This window comes from Pseudopodoces humilis, chromosome 23 (assembly GCF_049639895.1).
Source record: "Pseudopodoces humilis isolate 2021_Gansu_Grassland_sample_001 chromosome 23, ASM4963989v1, whole genome shotgun sequence".
Classification (NCBI taxonomy): domain Eukaryota; kingdom Metazoa; phylum Chordata; class Aves; order Passeriformes; family Paridae; genus Pseudopodoces; species Pseudopodoces humilis.
Window position 1 is genome coordinate 5,503,494 of NC_142222.1, and position 18,546 is coordinate 5,522,039.

The 18,546-nt window shown below is 55.1% G+C and overlaps 2 protein-coding genes across 2 annotated transcripts; both read right to left on the reverse strand.

Moving 5' to 3' along the window:
- Window positions 1-930: 930 nt before the first annotated feature.
- LOC102106188 (C-C motif chemokine 13-like) lies at window positions 931-1,762 on the reverse strand. Its single transcript, XM_005525828.3, has 3 exons — window positions 1,654-1,762; window positions 1,311-1,419; window positions 931-1,181 (listed from the first exon to the last, which is right to left on the reverse strand). Exons 1-3 carry the CDS (start codon window positions 1,724-1,726, stop codon window positions 1,088-1,090), a joined length of 276 nt encoding a protein of 91 aa, XP_005525885.1. The 5' UTR covers window positions 1,727-1,762; the 3' UTR covers window positions 931-1,087.
- A 4,793-nt stretch (window positions 1,763-6,555) lies between these two features.
- Window positions 6,556-7,762, reverse strand: LOC106628329 (C-C motif chemokine 4-like). The gene is made up of 3 exons (XM_014254929.2): window positions 7,669-7,762; window positions 7,036-7,150; window positions 6,556-6,905 (listed from the first exon to the last, which is right to left on the reverse strand). Exons 1-3 carry the CDS (start codon window positions 7,739-7,741, stop codon window positions 6,800-6,802), a joined length of 294 nt encoding a protein of 97 aa, XP_014110404.1. The 5' UTR covers window positions 7,742-7,762; the 3' UTR covers window positions 6,556-6,799.
- Window positions 7,763-18,546: the final 10,784 nt, after the last annotated feature.

Here is an 18,546-nt window from a genome sequence, read left to right on the forward strand (position 1 = left end):
TTTGAGGCAGGAACTCAAGGAACTGTGTGGGTAAGCCCCTCTGAGTGTGACACAGCCCCTTTCAGCTGAAGCAATTACCATGCCCCTTTCAGGCAGCTCTTGACCAAATTTACTTTTCGTATGCCAGTCACATCTTCTCTGCCTTTGCTCATAATTTACTATCTGGCCTTAATTCAAATGTCTTCCTGAAGCCCGGATGAGTGAAATCTGCTGCATTTCCTTCCCCACAAATACCTCTGAACTTACAGAAGGCAGCTATCAGGTGTGATATTTAAAACATGTCAGGATGATAAGTCCAAACAAAACCAGTTTCAATTATATCAGTGTGCCGGTTAATGAAGAGTTGGGTGGCACAGAAATTTGGGTGCTGTGTCCTGGATGGGTGTCCTGTTTGGGTGACAAACTAGCTGCTGGTGTCACCAGTGGTTTGGGACAGCAGAGCTGGGGGAGCATCTGCAGCTCAATTTTATTTTTATTTTATTTTTTTTTAGATATTTGCTGATGGATTCAACATGAGAATAATGCTGATTTATGGCACACTGGTGTTTTAGTTGTTCCTGAGTGGTGTTTTCCTTCATCAAGGAGCTGCTGTGAGGCAGCAGAGCCAGGACAGGTGATCCAAGCTGACCAAAGGATTTTCCATCCCAGAGAACATCACAGCCCAACTCTCCTGTGGCACCACAGGTACTTCCTGGACATTCCCCAAACAAGAGCCAGCACTGGCAGCCCCAGGTGAGACACTGGTGTCACCTGTGGGGACAAACTGAGTGGCACCAGAGCTGGACCCCAGGAACAGCAAACCCAGGGGTCCCTGCGGTCCCTTCTCCCACCTTGGCACAAGGAGGCATCCCAGCTGACCCTTCATTAACAGACACACAGATATGATTGAAATAATCTTTATTTTAGCATATTATTCTGACATCGTTTAAATAACTTCTGTGCTTAGAAAAAGAATATTTAGTTTAACTTAAATAAGTTAAATAAAATAATTTTCCCCGTTGAGGAAGGCTGGGGGTTAGATCCTCTCAGTTGTGCCCGAGGCTGGAAGCTGTGCAGGGGTGGGATCGTGGCTGTCAGCAGGGAAGGCTCAGTTTTCCAGGCTCTGGAAGTGCTTCAGGAGCTCCTGCACCCATGGTGCCCGTGGATCTGCACACACCTGCTTGTGCTTCTTGGTGACCACACTGCCGGGACAAAGCCTGCCTTCAGCTGCTGGGCTGAGGCACTGGGAGCTGAGTCCCCTGTGTGTCCCCTGTGTGTCCCCTGTGTGTCCCCACGTCCCCCCACACCCCTGGCCAGTGCTGGGTACTCACATCACGCCCTGCTGTGTGCAGGAGCTGCTGGTGATGAAGACGGAGCTGACGCGGCGCCGAGGGATGGGCTGCCTCTGGTAGCTGAAGCAGCAGGTGCTGGGGACACCATCTGTGAGGGCAGGGGACAGACACACGGCCCTGGTGAGACCCCAGCTGCAGCACAGCCTCTGCCCCCTCCAGGGATTTGCCATCTTGTGCCACATCCCCTGGCAGAGCCCCCTCCAGGAACCACCCCCAGCTCCAAACCTGCATCCCCCAGTGTGGCACAGAGCCCCCCAAACATCCCCACAGCCACCAGCGTCCCCCTGATGGGGCTGGGACCCTGCAGCGAGGCTGGACTCACCGAGGTGACCCTCAGATGGGGAGCAGGTGGCCAGGAGGAGCAGAGTGACCAGGGTGGCTGCCAGGACCTTCATGGTGCTGAGTGCTCTGTCAGAGGAGCTGTCAGGGGAGGCTGCAGGACTCTCTCTGCGGCCTCTGGGGCCGTGCTCTCCTTTTATCCCCATCCGAGGGGAGGGTGCAGGGTTTCAAAGAAAGAAAGTGAGGGCATCATACTGGGGAAATTATGTCAGGATCACCCAGTTTCGCTGAGCTGGAAAAGGCGAGGAAACCGCAGAAGGGGAAGCGCCGGCCACGAGGCTGCGGCTTTGGAGATGCTCTTTGGGTGCCTGGTGCTCCCAAACTGTGTCAGGGCTGTGGAGCAGCCCTGGGGATGAAATAACCCAGCTCAGGCGCCCTGGCATGGACACTGCCAGGAGACAGATGCCAGCTTCTCCCTGGGTTTGCCACAAATTCCCCTTCTCACCCTGCTCCACCACGAGGATCCAGAGTGAGGGCCACAACCACTGCACACACACTGATAACACCAGCTCCTGCTTGGACTGGGAAAATCACGAGGGAACGAGGTTGTGTTGAGCTAGAAGTCCCTGTGGGTCTCACATCTGTCCCTTTTTGCTGGTGATTGATCAAAAGAACAATTTCCTTACTGGAAAGGCTGTGGAGACACAGAGTCCCTGCAGGTGCAGGGCCTGGACTCTGGTGCCCTGATCCAGCAGCCTGCCCTGCCACTCTCCCTGTCCCTTGGCTGAATTTACACCTCTCTGAGGGATTCAGTTTTGGCTGCAGCCTGCCCTGCCACCCTCCCTGTCCCCTGGCTGAATTTACACCTCTCTGAGGGATTCAGTTTTGGCTGCAGCCTGCCCTGCCACCCTCCCTGTCCCCTGGCTGAATTTACACCTCTCTGAGGGATTCAGTTTTGGTTGCAGCCTCTCAACGCTCAAGTTGTTGCAATAACTGCTTGCCCACTCCTTCCCAAGCAGCATCATTTAATCTGATTTAATCTCTCCTGATTTAGCCCCAAAAACAAAACCCCCTCTGTCAGGGACAGCATTAAGAGCAGGAGCCAGAGGAAGGAGAGGATCCTGCTGGTACCCACTGGGATCAGCTCCTTGCAGATAGAATCTCCAGAAAACTGGAGAGTGACTGAGAAAGGGCAGCATTTGCAATGCCAGAGGGTAATTCCAAAACCCCCCCTCCTCTGCTGCATGCCCAGACAGAGTGAGCTGCCAAAATCACTCCTTCCTCCATTTATTTTGCTTTTCCCAGCCTTTTCCTGATGCTGCCACAGGCGTTTTGCAGTTACCATGCAAACCCCAGCTTCCCCTGGCCTTGCTGCTGACCCTGCCTCGCCTGTGACTAATTCCTGACTGATTCAAGGGAAAAGTCCAGCAGCCCAAAATGCTGAGCCACGGCAGTGCCTGTGCTCCCAGCCCCACTTCTTGTCCAGCAAAGCTTCCCCAGCCTCGGGGTCATGGGAGAATCTGTGGGACAGAGGTGGGGATGGCTGCAAATCATCTCCTGGGGTTCTTCAGGAGGAGCTGGCCAGTTCTGATCTGCCCTTGGGCTGGTGGAAGAACAGGTCCAGCTGTTCCAGCTCTTTCTCCCAATTTTCAATTATTTCTGTTTCAGCTACTCTGGGAATGGGGTTACAAACGAATAAATAAATAAATCCTTTGGATTTAACAATAACCGGTGTCTCTGGTGCCTTTTTTCCAACCTGGAAATGTAACTCAAGATCATTTTAGTAAGGAGGTAATGTAAAAGTGGATTTTTCTTTGAATGCCTTCAGGAGCTGTTATAAAAAGATGTCTACAAAAGCCCACACCCCAGGGGTGAGCATGTTTTTATTAGTTTTAGGAAATTAGCATAATTGATAAAAACCACTAATTAGGAGGACAAGTGGTGATGCAGTTTCTCTCCAGGTCAAGCCTTTTTTCTGGAGTTCCTCCCTCTGCTCTAGCTGTACTTTATCCATGGAAATGTATCTGGAAGAGTTGTTCTCAGCCTTGGTTCCCTGGAAGAACCGAGAGAGCGCTGGGGCCTTGGAGCTCTGGATCTTGTTTTGTCTTTCTGCCTAGGGAGAGGCCATGGAAAATTCCTGGGATAATCAGCCACTAATGCAGTGGGTGACACAGAGTTACAAGTGTATGTGTGTGAGGAATGCAGAGAACATGTAAAAGAGAAAAAGGCAGAGCCCAAAAGGCACCATCTCCCTCTGTGGCGCTTCAGGAAGGCTTGGAAAGTTCACCTGCTGTAAATGCTCCTGCTTGTCACATGTCCCTGGATGCACAAAGGCAGAAGGAAGGGACTCAAATCCCTAAACTAATGCAGGTCTGCATGAGTTCACTCTGGTTTTCTGCCCTGCTGGCTGCAGAGACACCGAGGGGTTTCTCTAGGGCTCAAAGCACCCTCTGTGAGCACAGGAATCCCAAACTCAGCCAGTGGAAGTTTTTTGTGTTTTCGTGAGCCTCTCTGCCTGTAAACCCCACATGTCCCACAGAGATTTCCCCACAACTCTGCCCTGGACTTGTGGCACCTCTCTGCCCTCATTCAACCACAGGAATGAGATCCTGAGCCACCCAAACCAATCCCTGGGCTGGGATTTTTTATGGAGAGAGCAGCCCTGAGCCAGGGATGGAGCTTGAGCTTCCAAGCCCTGAGCTTGGAAAGAGGGAAAAGGGGCAGGATGGGCCAGAGAGCAGCACTGGGGGACAAAAAGAACCAGGAGCGTGGTGAGGAATATCCCACAGCCAGAAAAAGCTGGAAGCTGAGATCAGGGCAGTGTGGGCACTGCAGTTTCCAGAGGGTGACTCGTCATCCGGCAGGAACCACGGAAAATCTCACCATTAATAGACTATTTCTGATGGAAAAGGCAAAAATATTTCCTCTTTGCTGCAGAAGTGACCGGCCAAACTTTCGGTTCTCCATTCAGCTGAGGGCCGGATGGGACTTCTTACTGGATGCTGATGAAATACTTTCCATTGTGACTGGAATTGAGGATATTACTGTGAATTGCACAAAAGTGCAGCTCAGCAAGAGCAGGGAGTTTGTCTTTAATTCTGTTTAAGGAATTAGATATAAGGAACTGATATAAAGGGAGAGTAAAGAAATGACTCGTGGTTTTATTTCTCCTGCCATGGAACACCTCTGAATGCACATTTCAATGCAGCAGAGGAACACAGATTTGAGGGGCAGGAAACACAGGGAAACTTCAGCTTTACAAATGCAAAATTGAGAAACTAAAGAGAGAAAAAGCCAGTTAGTTAGGGAGGGGAGTAAAGAGCCAAAGGTGCCCCTTCTTTTTGTCTTGTTTGGTTATGGTAGAGTACTCAATACCACCAAAATTTTGTGCACCCAGGAGAGAAAAGGGAAAAGAGAACAAATAAGGAAGGATGAGGCAGTTGAGGCAGGTGCAGCCAAAAACAAAAGGCTCCAAAGATTCCCATAAATTCCTCCTGAGCCAGGCTGTGGCCGCCTCACCCCCAGGACAAACTTACACAGGGTGGGTGAGGTTCAGTGGGGAGCAAACACGGCACTGCTCTGGCATAATCTGATGGTTTTGGCACTGCCTTTGCATGAGTATCCCTAAGAAAAGGAGGGAATTAAGTCTAAAACCCCCTCAGCCCTTGGGGCTGTGCAGAGGCACCGTCCCTGACTGAGGGGGAGCAGCAGGGACAGTGCGGGGCCAGAGCAGACCCCAAATTTGCTCAGTCCCAGGCTGAGGAACCTCTCCCTTAGGGAAAAATAAGGGATAAGAGGAGAATCACAGAATATTCTTGAGCTGGAAGGGATCCACAAGGATAATCAAGTCCAACTGCTGACCCTGAGGCAGAGGGATGCCCTGGGCACCCCTGTCAGGAGAGGGGCAGCACCAAAGGCATCAGAGCAAGCTCTGCCTTCCCCGAGGCAGGAACCCACAGCAGGAAGAAATGAAAGTCACTGCCAGCACCTCGATCCCGTGCCAGTGCAGAGGAAACCACTGGGGTTATGCAACATCCCTCTGGGAAGTGACACTCATTGATTAAAATTATGCAAAGAGCTCCTGTGGCTGGGGGTTGTGAGGAGAGCACAGGGCAGCCTCATGAGCTGTCCCTGACCCTCGTGTGTGTGTGTGTGTGTGTGGTTTTGTGGCACTAATTCTGTAATTCAAAGCAGAGTTCCTACACCAGGCCCTGCTGGTGGATTTGTAATTCAGATTTCCAAATGTTCCTTCCCTCTCCGAGGATCCCCCCAACCCAGGACAGGTTTTCTGTGGTTCTGTATCAGAGTCAGAGAGGCTTTTGCACCAGACTGAGAGGAAGAATGGTGAGGAAAAGAACAGCCTCTCCCAGGCAGGAGGCTGCAGCACACCTGGCATTCCAGAAAATCCCAAGGGGATTAGTGGGGGATTCTGTCCAGGGACAGGGAGGTGATTTGGGACTGCAGCCACCCTCCCCAGCACTACCAGAGCCACAGGGACACTGGGCTGGTGGCTCCCAGCCCCACCCTTGGTGATCTTTCATCCCTGAGTCATTCAGTGCTTCCATCCCCTGGTACTTCTGTGTGGGCTCCAAATCGGGGTCAGCATGCTCGGGGTGAATGTGGCATTTGGAGAGGGATCCCCAAAGATGTGTCACCTGGGGATGCCATTTGGTGCTGGGTTGGACTTGACCTTAAAAGTATTTTTCTTAATTCTTCTATGATTTAGAGAACCTATATATATATATACATATATTATATTATATGATATGTGTTGTCCCTCTGGTTCTTCTGCAAAGCCCTCCTGGATTTGGTTTGGCCCCATTCACCCCTGGACATCCTCACAGAGACCTGGCTGAGGCTCCAGCTCTTCCTGGCTCCTTGCTGATCCCAACACCTGGGCAGGAAAGCCGGCAGCAGGACCTGCCCAGTCCCAAGAGACTCTCACAGACAGATGTTTGCGTGTGGGACTCGCCTTTAATTCTGTTCTACACAAAACAAGCGTGGAGCTGCTCCCCCTTCACTCCCCGGCTGCTGCAGCCTCTCCACGGACCACAGAGGGTCTGGGCTCTCCATCCCACCAGCAAAGGGAGGTGGTGAGGGTCATCGTGATGGGGAGGGTGTCCCTTGTGAGCTGCTCCATCCAAAAGTGTCCCCTCTTGGCGCTGTCCCCGCTGTCCCCAGCCACCCTGCTAGCTGGGGATGGAGAAGGAGCTGACTTGGAAGCTCTGCTGGTACCTCTTGACCCACGCCCTGCTGGCTTGAGTGCAGATCTCCTTCCCATTCCTCACCCTGAAGCTGGGGCACAGGAAAGCTGGGGTCAGTGGGGACAGTTCCTCAGTTCCTGAGGGGCTCAGGGGGTCGGGATTGGACCCACCAAAGCCAGGCAAGGGGTGTGGCAGGATCCAGGGGGGTTTGGGGTACTCACATCACAGCCTGGTGCGGGCACTCGGGGCTGGTGGGGTAACAGGCCACCACGTTGTCCCTCTTGATCCTTCTCGTCTGGAAGTTGAAGCAGCACTTGTCCGGCATGGCTGGAGCTCCTGGGGGACAGCACAAGCCTGGCTTAGCCTGGAGACCCCCAGTCCCTCCTCAGCCCTCCTGCCACGGCAATGGCACCTCTTTGGGGACATCCCCCTGCACCCCGTGCATGAAACAAACCTGAGCCTACAGCCCTGGGATCTGTCCCTGTGACCCAATCCTGGGTCCTGTCCCTGTCCCCCAGCCCTGGGATCTGTCCCTGTGACCCAATCCTGGGTCCTGTCCCTGTCCCCCAGCCCTGGGATCTGTCCCTGTGACCCAATCCTGGGTCCTGTCCCTGTCCCCCAGCCCTGGGATCTGTCCCTGTGACCCAATCCTGGGTCCTGTCCCTGTCCCCCAGCCCTGGGATCTGTCCCTGTGACCCAATCCTGGGTCCTGTCCCTGTCCCCCAGCCCTGGGATCTGTCCCTGTGACCCAATCCTGGGTCCTGTCCCTGTCCCCCAGCCCTGGGATCTGTCCCTGTGACCCAATCCTGGGTCCTGTCCCTGTCCCCCAGCCCTGGGGTCGGGGCAGTGCTCACTCTGAGCCAGGCTGTGCCAGCACAGCGTGGAGAGGATGAGGAGGGCACAGACCACCCTGGTTGCTGTCCCCATGCTGGGCTGTGGCCGTGGCTGAGCCGCCTGTGCTGGGGCCAGGCTGTCCCGGCTGCTTTTATGGGGGAGCTTCCCCCAGGGCCAGGGGGAGGGCCTGGTCCCCTGCCACGTCCCAAAGCACAGAGGGTAAGTGATACTCATCCCCTCATCCCCTCCCCAGCCCTGGGAAAGAAAAAATGCGCTCCCAGGCTGTGCTTCTGGCACCGACGGGCTTGGGATTTTTTTCCTGAGCTCCGGCCTCCAGCGTTAGGGCTGATGGACAGGCTGTTCCCAAAGTTTGGCTCTGCACCCTGGTTCCCTGGGCAGGCTGTGTCCAGGCCTCGTGGAAGGAGCCCCAGGGGAGGTGAGAGGGTTTGGGGGTGTCCTTTGGATGGGTCAAGGGACAGTCACAGCATCCCACAGGGTCTCCCATGGTCGTGTCCTCCCCCTGCCCTGCAGTTTTGTATCCTGGCCAAAAACGCCTTTGCTGCCCCCAAAAACAGCCATAGAGAAAATAAAGCTATCGAGAACAACCCCAGACCACAGAGAAACAGCTTCTGCTTGGTGGCATCAGGCACATAACCTGCTCTGTGCGGGTTTTGGGGCTGTTTGGGGCCCCAGGGGTTGTGGGGAGGACGGGCAGGTGGTTCCACTTCCCTGCTCGGTGCCAAAGCAGCAGTTCGTGTTCCCGGCCCTGCCGGGCTGGGAAAGGCAGAGGCCAGCGAGGGGCTTCCCTCGTGGATTTTGCCTGGCTGCAGCTGTCAAAAAAGCCCCTTCCCCCCCCAAACCCCTGCAAATCCCAGGGCTGTTCCCAGCTGCCGGCAGCTGGCGGATGGTGGGAAGCAGCGGGGAGAGGCAGAGGCTGTGCTGGAGCCGGGTCCCACCGCGGGGCTGGGAATGCCGAGGGCATTTGGGACACAGCCCCGCCTTGGGATGCTGTTTCTGGAAGGGACCTGCCCCGATGGGAATGGAGAGCACCTCCATTTGCCCTTCCTCAAAGGCTTTTCCCAGGAATCAGCCTCAGTTTGTTTGGGCTGGTGACGCCCCAGGGGTGGTGGGTGAGGATGAGGGGGGTTTGTGTTCCTCTGGCAGAGCCGAGCACCTTTCGTCATCACCCAAATTCCCGATTAATCCCTCCTGGGGGAGCAGAGATGTCTCCGGCTCTGCTCTGGCTCAGCCCCTGGCTCGCCTTTCCCGGACTGGATCCATCTTTTTCCTCATCCCTCTTCCTGCCCCCACGCACCGCGGTGCTCCTGGTGCAGCTGGGGCAAACACGGCCCTCTAAGGGTAGAAAATATTCCCTGGGAAGGAAAGGAAAGGAAAACAAAAAAGGGTTTTTCCGTCTGGGAAAACCCCGTTTAAAGACTCCGAGGTAAAATCCTGGGATGCAGCAGGCAGAGAAGGCCAGGAATGACATTCCCAGCTCATCAATCCATCATGTTTGGTGCGGAGAAGGGCACGGAACACGGGCGGAGCCATCCCACAAATTATCTGGGCTGGAAAACACCTTTTTCATCCCTTTCTTCCACGAACCTGGGCACTGCCGGAACCGCTCCGGGGCTGGGAACATTGGCAGGAGCTCCAAACCTCCCGCTAGGATCGGGATATCCTGGCGGGCAGGCATTCCTGACACACCGCAGAGCATTCCTGGGGAAATCCCTGCCGGGAATGATGCGGCTGAACCCCGCTCCGAGATCCCAGCCAGCCCCAGACTGGCCTGGCAGGACAGCCCGGGATAGCCCGGGATACACCGGGATAGCCTGAGATACACCGGGATACACCGGGATACACCGGGATACACCGGGATACACCGGGATAGCCTGAGATACACCGGGATACACCGGGACACACCGGGATACACCGGGATACACCGGGACACACCGGGATACACCGGGATACACCGGGACACACAGCCCGGGACACACCGGGATACACCGGGATAGCCTGAGATACACCGGGATACACCGGGACACACCGGGATACACCGGGACACACCGGGATACACCGGGATACACCGGGACACGCCGGGATACACAGGGACACACCGGGATAGCCTGAGATACACCGGGACACACCGGGACACACCGGGATACACCGGGATACACCGGGATACACAGGGACACAGCGGGATACACAGCCCGGGACACACCGGGATACACCGGGACACACCGGGATACACCGGGATACACCGGGACACACCGGGACACACCGGGACACACCGGAACAGCCTGGGATACACCGAGACAGCCCCGGAATGCCGCTCGCCCCGGGGCAGAGCTGCTTTTCCAGCCGATGCTTTATCGATGCTGCGGCATTTCCCTCTCAGCCGATCAATACCCCCGGGAGCAGCCAAAGCCCGGGAGCGAAGCTGCTCTGCCAGGTCAGGGCTGTTTCTAACGAGGACTTGTTTTATTTCTTCTTCTCCCTTTGTTTGATTTCCTCTCCCTTTGTTTGATTTCTTCTTCTCCCTTTTCAAGCGTGCTCGGCTCAGCTCTTCCATCGCCTCTCCGGGGCTGAGGTAACCACTGAATTCACACCCCGTTTGTGCCGTTCCCTTTTTCCAAGTTTTTCCCGGCCCCAGCCAGCCAGGGCTTCCCCAGCTGCTGCAGAGCTGGTTTCTATCAGGATCACCAAAAAAAGGTCCCCCAAAAAGGTGGCTCACAGTGTCCCCTCTGCCACCCACATCCCTGCAGAGCCCGGCGGCATTCTGCTCCCAAAAAGCAGTGGGGATGTTTTGGGGTTTTTTTTTTTGTTGTCCAAGGCATTGCCTGGCACCCAGCTGCCCTGAGATTCCTTCCTCCTGTGGAATGAAGATGGAATGAGTGCTGCCATCCTTCTCCAGGGGAGATTTCACCAGGAAAATCACGGCTAAATCCAGTTTCAGCCACGTCGATCCTGTGGGAGGAACGCTGAGCATGGCACAGATGGTGCTGGGAGAAGCTGGTCCAGGCTTGGACCTGCCCGTGTCGCCCTCACCTGCCTAACTCAGGCTCAGGAAAAGGCTGGGAATGATATTCCCACCTGTGGGAAGTGGAAATGCCGTGAAAAACACGGCATTGTGTGGCTTTGGTGTAAATCTCTGGGGGTTTGGGCTCCTCTCTTGATTTTGGATGTGTCCTGCTGGCCCAGAGCAGCCCCAAAGGGAAGGGATTTGATCCCAAAGCAGCGGTGGGGAGCTCAGAGAGCTCATCCCAAAGGTGGAAAGCTCTCACTTGGGACAATCCCTGTCCCCATCCCCTGAGGGCAGGGGTTTTGTGGCTGTCCCGTTGTCCCTGGGCATTTCATCCTCTTTCAGCTGTCCTGAGCTGAACTCTCCCCTTTTCTCGGACATCTCCGGGTGTTCACGGACTCATTTCCCGTGTCCTTTGGCCCCGGCATCCTGGCTGCCCCCGCACGGGGACGGCCCCGCCTCAAACGCTGATTTCACACCAAACTCCTCTGCCTGAGATCGCGATCTGCTCGAGTTGAGCGAGCTCTTCCCAACCCTGGCCCTTGAAAACCCCGGGTTTAGAACTTAAATAAACCCAAAACCTTCTCTGGGTTCTAATCCGGACCTCAATTCCTGCAGCTCCCACTTTCCTCATGATTTCCCAGCAACCTGAAAGGCACAAAGCAAGAAAAAGGAGAAATCCCAAAGCAGCAAGGATGGTGCTCATAAAATCCTCTTCACCCAGGTGCTGGGATCAAAAAATCCACACTGGGGCCTTGCTGGGCCCTCTGGATTTTCTCCAGCCTCTGGTCCATGGGATGCATGGATGGGTAACGGGGATCAGCATCACCAGGATTTAGGGAATTCTGTTTCACCCCACCTAAATCCCCCTCCCCGAGCTGGCCCTGGATTCCCATGGTGTTTTCCCAGCTATCAGCAGCTCCGGTCTGCCTTTGTGGCCTGGGTGACATTTTCCACCCGTGTTTTCTGCCTGAGCAGGGAGGAAAGGACTCCCAGGGAACGGAATTCACCTCCTCCAGACCCAGCCCGGGGTGTTTCCCTCGAGAACCCTTCACTCTCCGCTGTGGACTCTCCTTCCCCCACTTTGGAAATTCCCCTAAAATCCTTCCATAAATATTCCCTGGGCTGGCTGCGGGAAAAACCTTCCTGGAGTCCTGAGGAGCTCACGGCAGGCAGAATTCCAAGGGGGAGGCGCTGGAATGGGACACCTGGAAGGGAATGAGGGGAGATGATGATGATGGGGATGAAGATGGGGTTAAGGAAGGGTATGAAGATGAGGATGATGATGGGGATGAAGATGAGGTTGAAGCTGGGGATGATGATGGAGATGATGATGATGGAGATGAAGATGAGGATGAAGATGGGGATCAAGAAGGGGATGATGATGGGGATAAGGAAGGGTATGAAGATGAGGATGATGATGGGGATGAAGATGGGGATGATAATGAGGATGAAGGGGATGAAGATGGGGTGAAGAATGGGTTGATAATGGGGATGATGATGGGGAGGATGGAGATGAAGAAGGGGATGAAGATGGAGATGATGATGGGGATGAAGATGGAGATGATGAAGATGGGGATGAAGATGGGGATGAAGATGGGGATGAAGATGGGGATGATGATGGGGATGAAGAAGGTGATGAAGATGGGGATGAAGATAGGGATGAAGATGGGGATGAGCACCAGCTGTGCAGGGCTGGGTTGAGCCCTGGGTCCCTCTGTCATTTTTGGGACCTCAGGGCTTGCTCGGGGCTCATGGCAGTGGCCAAACCCCGCGCTGGGTGAGGTTCCAGCCCGGGGTGAGCACGGGCAGGGTTTGGGGCGCAGCAGCAGCAGCAATGGAGGAGTTTCTGCATCCCAACAATCCCCGGGTGTTGTTTTCCCTGCGTTTGGCACAAGATGTCAGTGCTGCCCCACGAACGGCTCTCGCTGCTGCTCCACCGCTCGGCCTGGCCGGGCCACGGTGCTCCTTGGGGGTCCCCAAAAGGGGCTGCAGCACCCCGGGGTCCCGACGTGCCCCCCGTACCCGCGGGGACCTACGGGGGCTTCTCCCCGCTGATGGAGACGCAGCGGGAGCAGCGGGTGATGCTCGACCTCCCCTTTGGAGGCACCACAAGGCTCGCAGACACCTCCAGCAGCACGGGAATCATCTGGGGACAGCTCCAGGAGGAAAGAGGCTACAGAGGGAAAAGAAACTGGGGATGAAAGAACCCAAACCCTCTCCCAGCAACACGTGGCAAAGGCAGGGGGGGGAAAAAAAAAACCCTTAAAAGAGTGTTGACAAGTCTGGAGACTTCTGGGACCTCAGGTGACCAGGAAAAGAACACATCAAAGACCCCACGTCCGCCTGAAGACAGATAAAAACTCCCAGCCAAATGCTCTATGAATATTTAACCGCCATCAATATTTAATTAGCAGATAGAGGGAGATTAAGAGCAGAGGGATCCATCCTCCCTGTTTGCTCCAGCCCCGCTCTCGAGGTGCAGAGACCCCGAAGGAAGGGAAGGAGCCCCCCAAAAGGGAAAGTTTTGTTTTCCAAGCCCCACTCTGGGAGAGGGCAGAGAGAACTCTTGCATGACCTGGGTGTTGCAAATCCAAACCAGCCATCCAAGGAAAGGACTGAAAGTCTTTTTGGAGATTCAGGGTGCTCCAAAAAAGCAGCTTTTCCCATTGGCACCATGGGGTCCCCCATGTTTCAGTGAATTGGCTGCTGAGGGCAGCAAATGGAGCTGGAGAACGCAGAGTGGGGGGGTCAGGATCCAACTCCAGCTTTTCCAGGGGGCCAGGAAAGCTTTGTGGGATCGTGGTGCTGCTGGAAGTGCTCACTTTGGGATGCTCTGTAGGGCTGACCTCGGCGGGGGTGAGCTGGAGATGACTTCTCCTCTTGCTCTGGATCCATCCAGGTCCATGAATCCATCCATGCTCTGGATCCATCCAGGTCCATCCTGGGTTCCCCCTGCTCTGGATCCATCCAGCTCCATGTTTGTCCCTTTTTGGGTTCCAAATCCCGCTCCTGCCCCAGTTCCTGGGTACCCCTCCAGCTCTCAGCCACAGCCAGCGGGGCCGGGGGTGCCTGCCTGTCCCCAAGTGTCCCCCAGGTGTCCCCCAGGTGTCCCCCAGGCTCGGGTGCGACCGCGGGGGTGTCTGGCCCGGGTTTGGAGATGAGGATGTGGGGTTGGGATGGTCCTGGGGACCCCCTGTGCTGTCCCCTGCTTCCACCCCGGTGCCGCTCCCTGCAGCCCCTGCCCGCGGTGCCACCTCCTCGTGCAGCTGGGGACATCCCGGTGCCTGTCCCCTCCTGGCCTGGGGACATCCCGGTGCCTGTCCCCTCCTGGCCTGGGGACATCCCGGTGCCTGTCCCCTCCTGGCCTGGGGACATCCCGGTGCCTGTCCCCTCCTGGCCTGGGGACACCCCGGTGCCTGTCCCCTCCTGGCCTGGGGACATCCCGGTGCCTGTCCCCTCCTGGCCTGGGGACATCCCGGTGCCTGTCCCCTCCTGGCCTGGCTCTCCAGCATCTCCCGAGCTGTGGGCACAGCCAAAAAGGGACATTCCACCCCTGCTGCTGGCTGCTGAAACCACTCCCCGGGTGCTTCGCCACCAGCCCAGGCCGGGCTCTTGATTTCGATGGATTTGATTTTGATTTTGACGGAAATAGATTTATTTTAATTTTTTTTCCCCTCCACGGCAGCCAGAGCAGAACCTGGGTGAGCAGTGGGAACGAGCCTGGGGGACCCTTCCCAAGGCATCAAACCGGCCCCAAAACCTCCTTTAACCAGCAAAGGCAGCCCAGCCCCGCAGCGCCCCGGGGGGACGGGGATTTCTGGGGATCACTGGGCTATAAAATCGCTCCTGGTTCGGGGAGGGGGAGCCGGGACCTGCCGAGCCCGGATCTGGGCCATTCACCACCACCCGAGACTTTTAGCGCCCCGAGCAACGGCGTGTTCTGCTGATGAGTTCTTTCTGCTCCAGTAATTACAGTGAGGAATTTGTCAGAACGAGCTTTCGAAAGCCTTCTTGTCTTGTTCTGGTTTTACCTGAAGTGTAAAAAGTCATTAGCACAGTAAAACAGAGCCGGCCGGAGAGCGCGACGCGCTCAATATACACCCCCAAAAAATTAAAAAAAATTTAAATTACTGGTTTTCTCTTTCCCCAGAAGGAATTTTCCTCGATTGGAATTAGCAGGATGAGGAGGAGAGCGTGGCAGGCGGGCTGGGCACGGCGGGATGTGAAGGATGCTTTGTCTTTCCCGGTGTCTGCTGCTCTGTCCCCACCACTGGGGACAATTCGGGTTTCACCCTCTTCCAGCAGCTTCTCCGGCTTTTCGGAGCCTGCGCTGTCCCTGGAGAATAAATCCAGCGGAAAACTCAGCGGGTTGATGTCCTGGATGGCCCGGGGCTGCCAGCGAGCCCAGGGTGGGGAAAAACCCTCCTGATGTCGGCACGGCCTGAAAATAGCAGCGGTGGTGCTTTCCAACCCTTCGGGCTGGGGTTTCAGGGATATTACAGATGTCAGGGAGAGTCTGGGGAGCTCAGGCTTGAAATGAGCCAGGAGAAAAAAAAAAGGGAAATCATATCAATAGCACAAAAAAAAAAATTATATATATATATATATATATTTATAAAATGGAACTGAGGACGGGAGGAGTCATGGAGTGGGTGTCGGCACCCTCCCTATTTTCGGCAGGGAGCTGAAGCCCTCCGGGAAGGTGTTAAAAAACCTTCCTTTGGTTTTTTTTTTTAAGCTTTTCAGCCGAAAAAAATAATCAAAATGTAGCAAAATATAAACGGGGGAAAGAGAATTTCTCATACAGAGCTCTCCTCCTTCTGCCTCCGTGGCACCACATCCATTCCTGATGCTGCTTCATCCCTGTTTTGCCTCAAAACTGATGGGAATTTCCACCCCCACGGCTTTTGGGGCTTTTATTTTTCGTTAATAGGTTTGAAAAAAGGAGAGATTTCTGTCTTGGGCCCTAATCAAAGCATTTTGGGTCGTATTTAATTAAATGATAACTTTGAGGGCTGTGAGGAAGGGATTTGAGGGGGGCTGCTTGGATTTCAGGGTATTTCCAGCATCCCTGAAGGCAACTTGGAAGTGGAGAAGGGATTTCAGGACAAAGCCAATGAAAAACCCAAACTGTCAGATTCCTTCTCTCCTTATTTCATGAGAAACTCGGCCAAGCTGGATCGAGCTTGGAAATGGTTTTGGTGTTCCCAAATCTGGTTTTAGGGCCCAGAAGTCCTGGAGGTTGGGAGAACATTCCCTGGAGACTCCCAGGTGCCAGGCTGATGTTTTGGGTGCTTAGCTGGGTAACTGGGTAATGATTTTAATTTTTAATTAGTGTGATTAATCCACACTCACAATAAACCCCAATTTCTGCTTTTCCATTTCCTTTCTTGAGGAGTTTTGGAGCTCCAGGACCCATTTTTCCCTTTGCTGCAGCCCAGCTCCATACACCTGGAATTGCCCTGCTCTGCAGTTTGCAGCACCCCTGGTAAATATTGATTATTCCCTCTCATAAGTGATGTGATCCCACCGGTAAATATTGATTATTCCCTCTAATTAGCAATGTGATCCCCCATATCTGTGGATCCTGGGAAGGCAAGGCTGCCTCATGCTCTGCTCCCAGGGTAAATGGCAGGTGAATGAGATTAGGAGCTGGGAGTGAGCCCTGCCTAAGAGCCTTAACTGGCAATTCCCAGAAAAAGGCAGGGAAATAATTCAATATCCTCCATGTGATGCCGCCGTGCCGGAGTCAGGCTCGGACCGTGGCTCCCCGTGGGGCAAAGGAGCCTCCAGAGGGGTCCTTGATTCCATCAGCGCCGTGGTGAGGCTGCAAACAGGGAATGAGGAGCATCAGCCGGGAGATTTGGGAGAGCAGCGGGGATGGGAAGGGGCTCTTCGCTTCCCTCCCTTCCCCAGGCTCCCCTTTCACTGCTGCTGGGTGTCCCCAAAATTCACCTGCACCCCCTCCCCTCCAGCCTGGCCATCCCCTGGAGGGCATTTGGGAGATTTGGGGTGCCAGCCGAGCTCCCTGGACCCCGGGCTGGACAGGAGCTCACCCAGCTCCCGGTTTTATTGTGCTGGAAACCCGTCAGGTCGGGGTTGCCAGGAGGGAACCAGACACTGATTCAAGGTCAAGCTCCAGCAGCTTTGGCCAAAAAGTAGGAAAAGAACCTCATTTGGGGCCATTCCGAGCATCCAACCCCGCGGTCCCAGAGGGGGATTTGCTTTCCTGCCTTTGCCCAAAGCCAGAGCCAGAATCCGGCTGCAGCCACGGAGGAGGAGGAGGAGGCTGAGGAAGGACGGGATAACCCAGCAGATGCTCCCCTCACTCCCAGAGGGTCTGAAAAGGCTGAAGACAGCAAATCGCTCCCCAGAGCCAGCCCCACGAGCAGGTCGATGTCAAGGAGCAATCACACCCTCACCACAGGCGCTTCAGCTGAGCCCTGCCCACCTGTCCCAACCCCGCAGTGATTTTTGGCCAGACACCACCAAGGGCTGGGCAGTTTCATTTAAAAAACCTCTGAGTTCTTGGAGAAATCATTGCTAGAAACAGCAGAGTTCACAGAAAAGCCCAATTCTTTCCCCGAGACAGCCCAGCCATTATCCCACTGGAGAATCCTCCTTTTCTCCCGGCCGTTCCCCACCCTTCCCTTGCGTGGACTTTCTGGGTTTATTTTTTATTTTATTTTAAGCAGCTGCTGCCTATTGAGCAGGGAAACGACATTGCAGGAGGCTCTTTTGACCCCGCTGCTATAATTATTCCAGACTCCAGCACTGGCTGTGCTTCAAATGCAATTTTCCCCGACGCCTCCCAGTCCTGCTGGTGGCTCCTTCCCGGCAGATCCGGCCTCGCCTGGGATCCCAGAGGCTCCGAGCAGGGGATGGGGCATCCAGGGGATGGAAAAGCCCTCTGAGTGCATTTCCCGGCAGGTTTTGCCTCCCAGGTGCACCATGAGGGATTTTCCTGCTTGTTTCAGGGATATTTTGGGTGAGACACAAATTCCTGTTGCCATCCCCCTGGTCCCGGAGAGGAAAACGAGGAGCCAAACCCATCCCCTGCTCCTAATTCTGCCTTTTCCACCCCAAATCCCAACAGCCCTGTTGCCACTCGGGATCTGCCCCCTCCATCCCCACCCCAAGGGGTTAATCCTTTTCTCCCAGAGCCAGCTGGGAAGATGTTCGCTGCTAAACGAGCTCCTGAAAAATTCATGTTCCTAAATGCTCCTTCCATGGGGGCCCTGCCCCTCCAGGAGGGACGGGAACAGCCCAAATCCCAGCTGGACTGGCTAATGGCAGGGATTTTAATGGATCCAGCTGGGATCCTGCAGTCCCAGGACTCCCTGGCCATTATGGGATGGCCATTATGGGATGGCCATTATGGGATGGCCATTATGGGATGGCCATTATGGGATGGCCATTAGGCTGACCCAGCTGGTCCAGCAGCTGCTCCCGTGTTTTCCCTCTGGACACGGCAGCCGGGCGGGCGCTGGGATGGAGCTCTGGGATCAAAGCCAGGGTTCCTCTGCCCTCAGTGGAGCTCCAGGGGGAATTTGGGGGGTTTTGATCCCTCCTTGCTCGCTCTGCCAGCCCTGGGGGGAGATTCCGTTGGGAAGTGTCAGTGTTAAAATCCTCTGGGAGGAGGCACAGAGTGAAAATGGGAACCACACCCTGGCTCCTGCTGCTGGTGTTGGGGTTTTGGGGTTTTGGGTGGGGTTTGGGGTGCAGCAGAGTGCCCAGTGTAGGTGACACTCATGGTGGTGGTGGGACCGTGAGCAAACTGATCCCAGTGCACCCCAAAACCCAAATCAGGCTGTGGGATGGAGCAAACCGATCCCAATGCACCCCAAAACCAAAATCAGGCTGGGATGCTCAG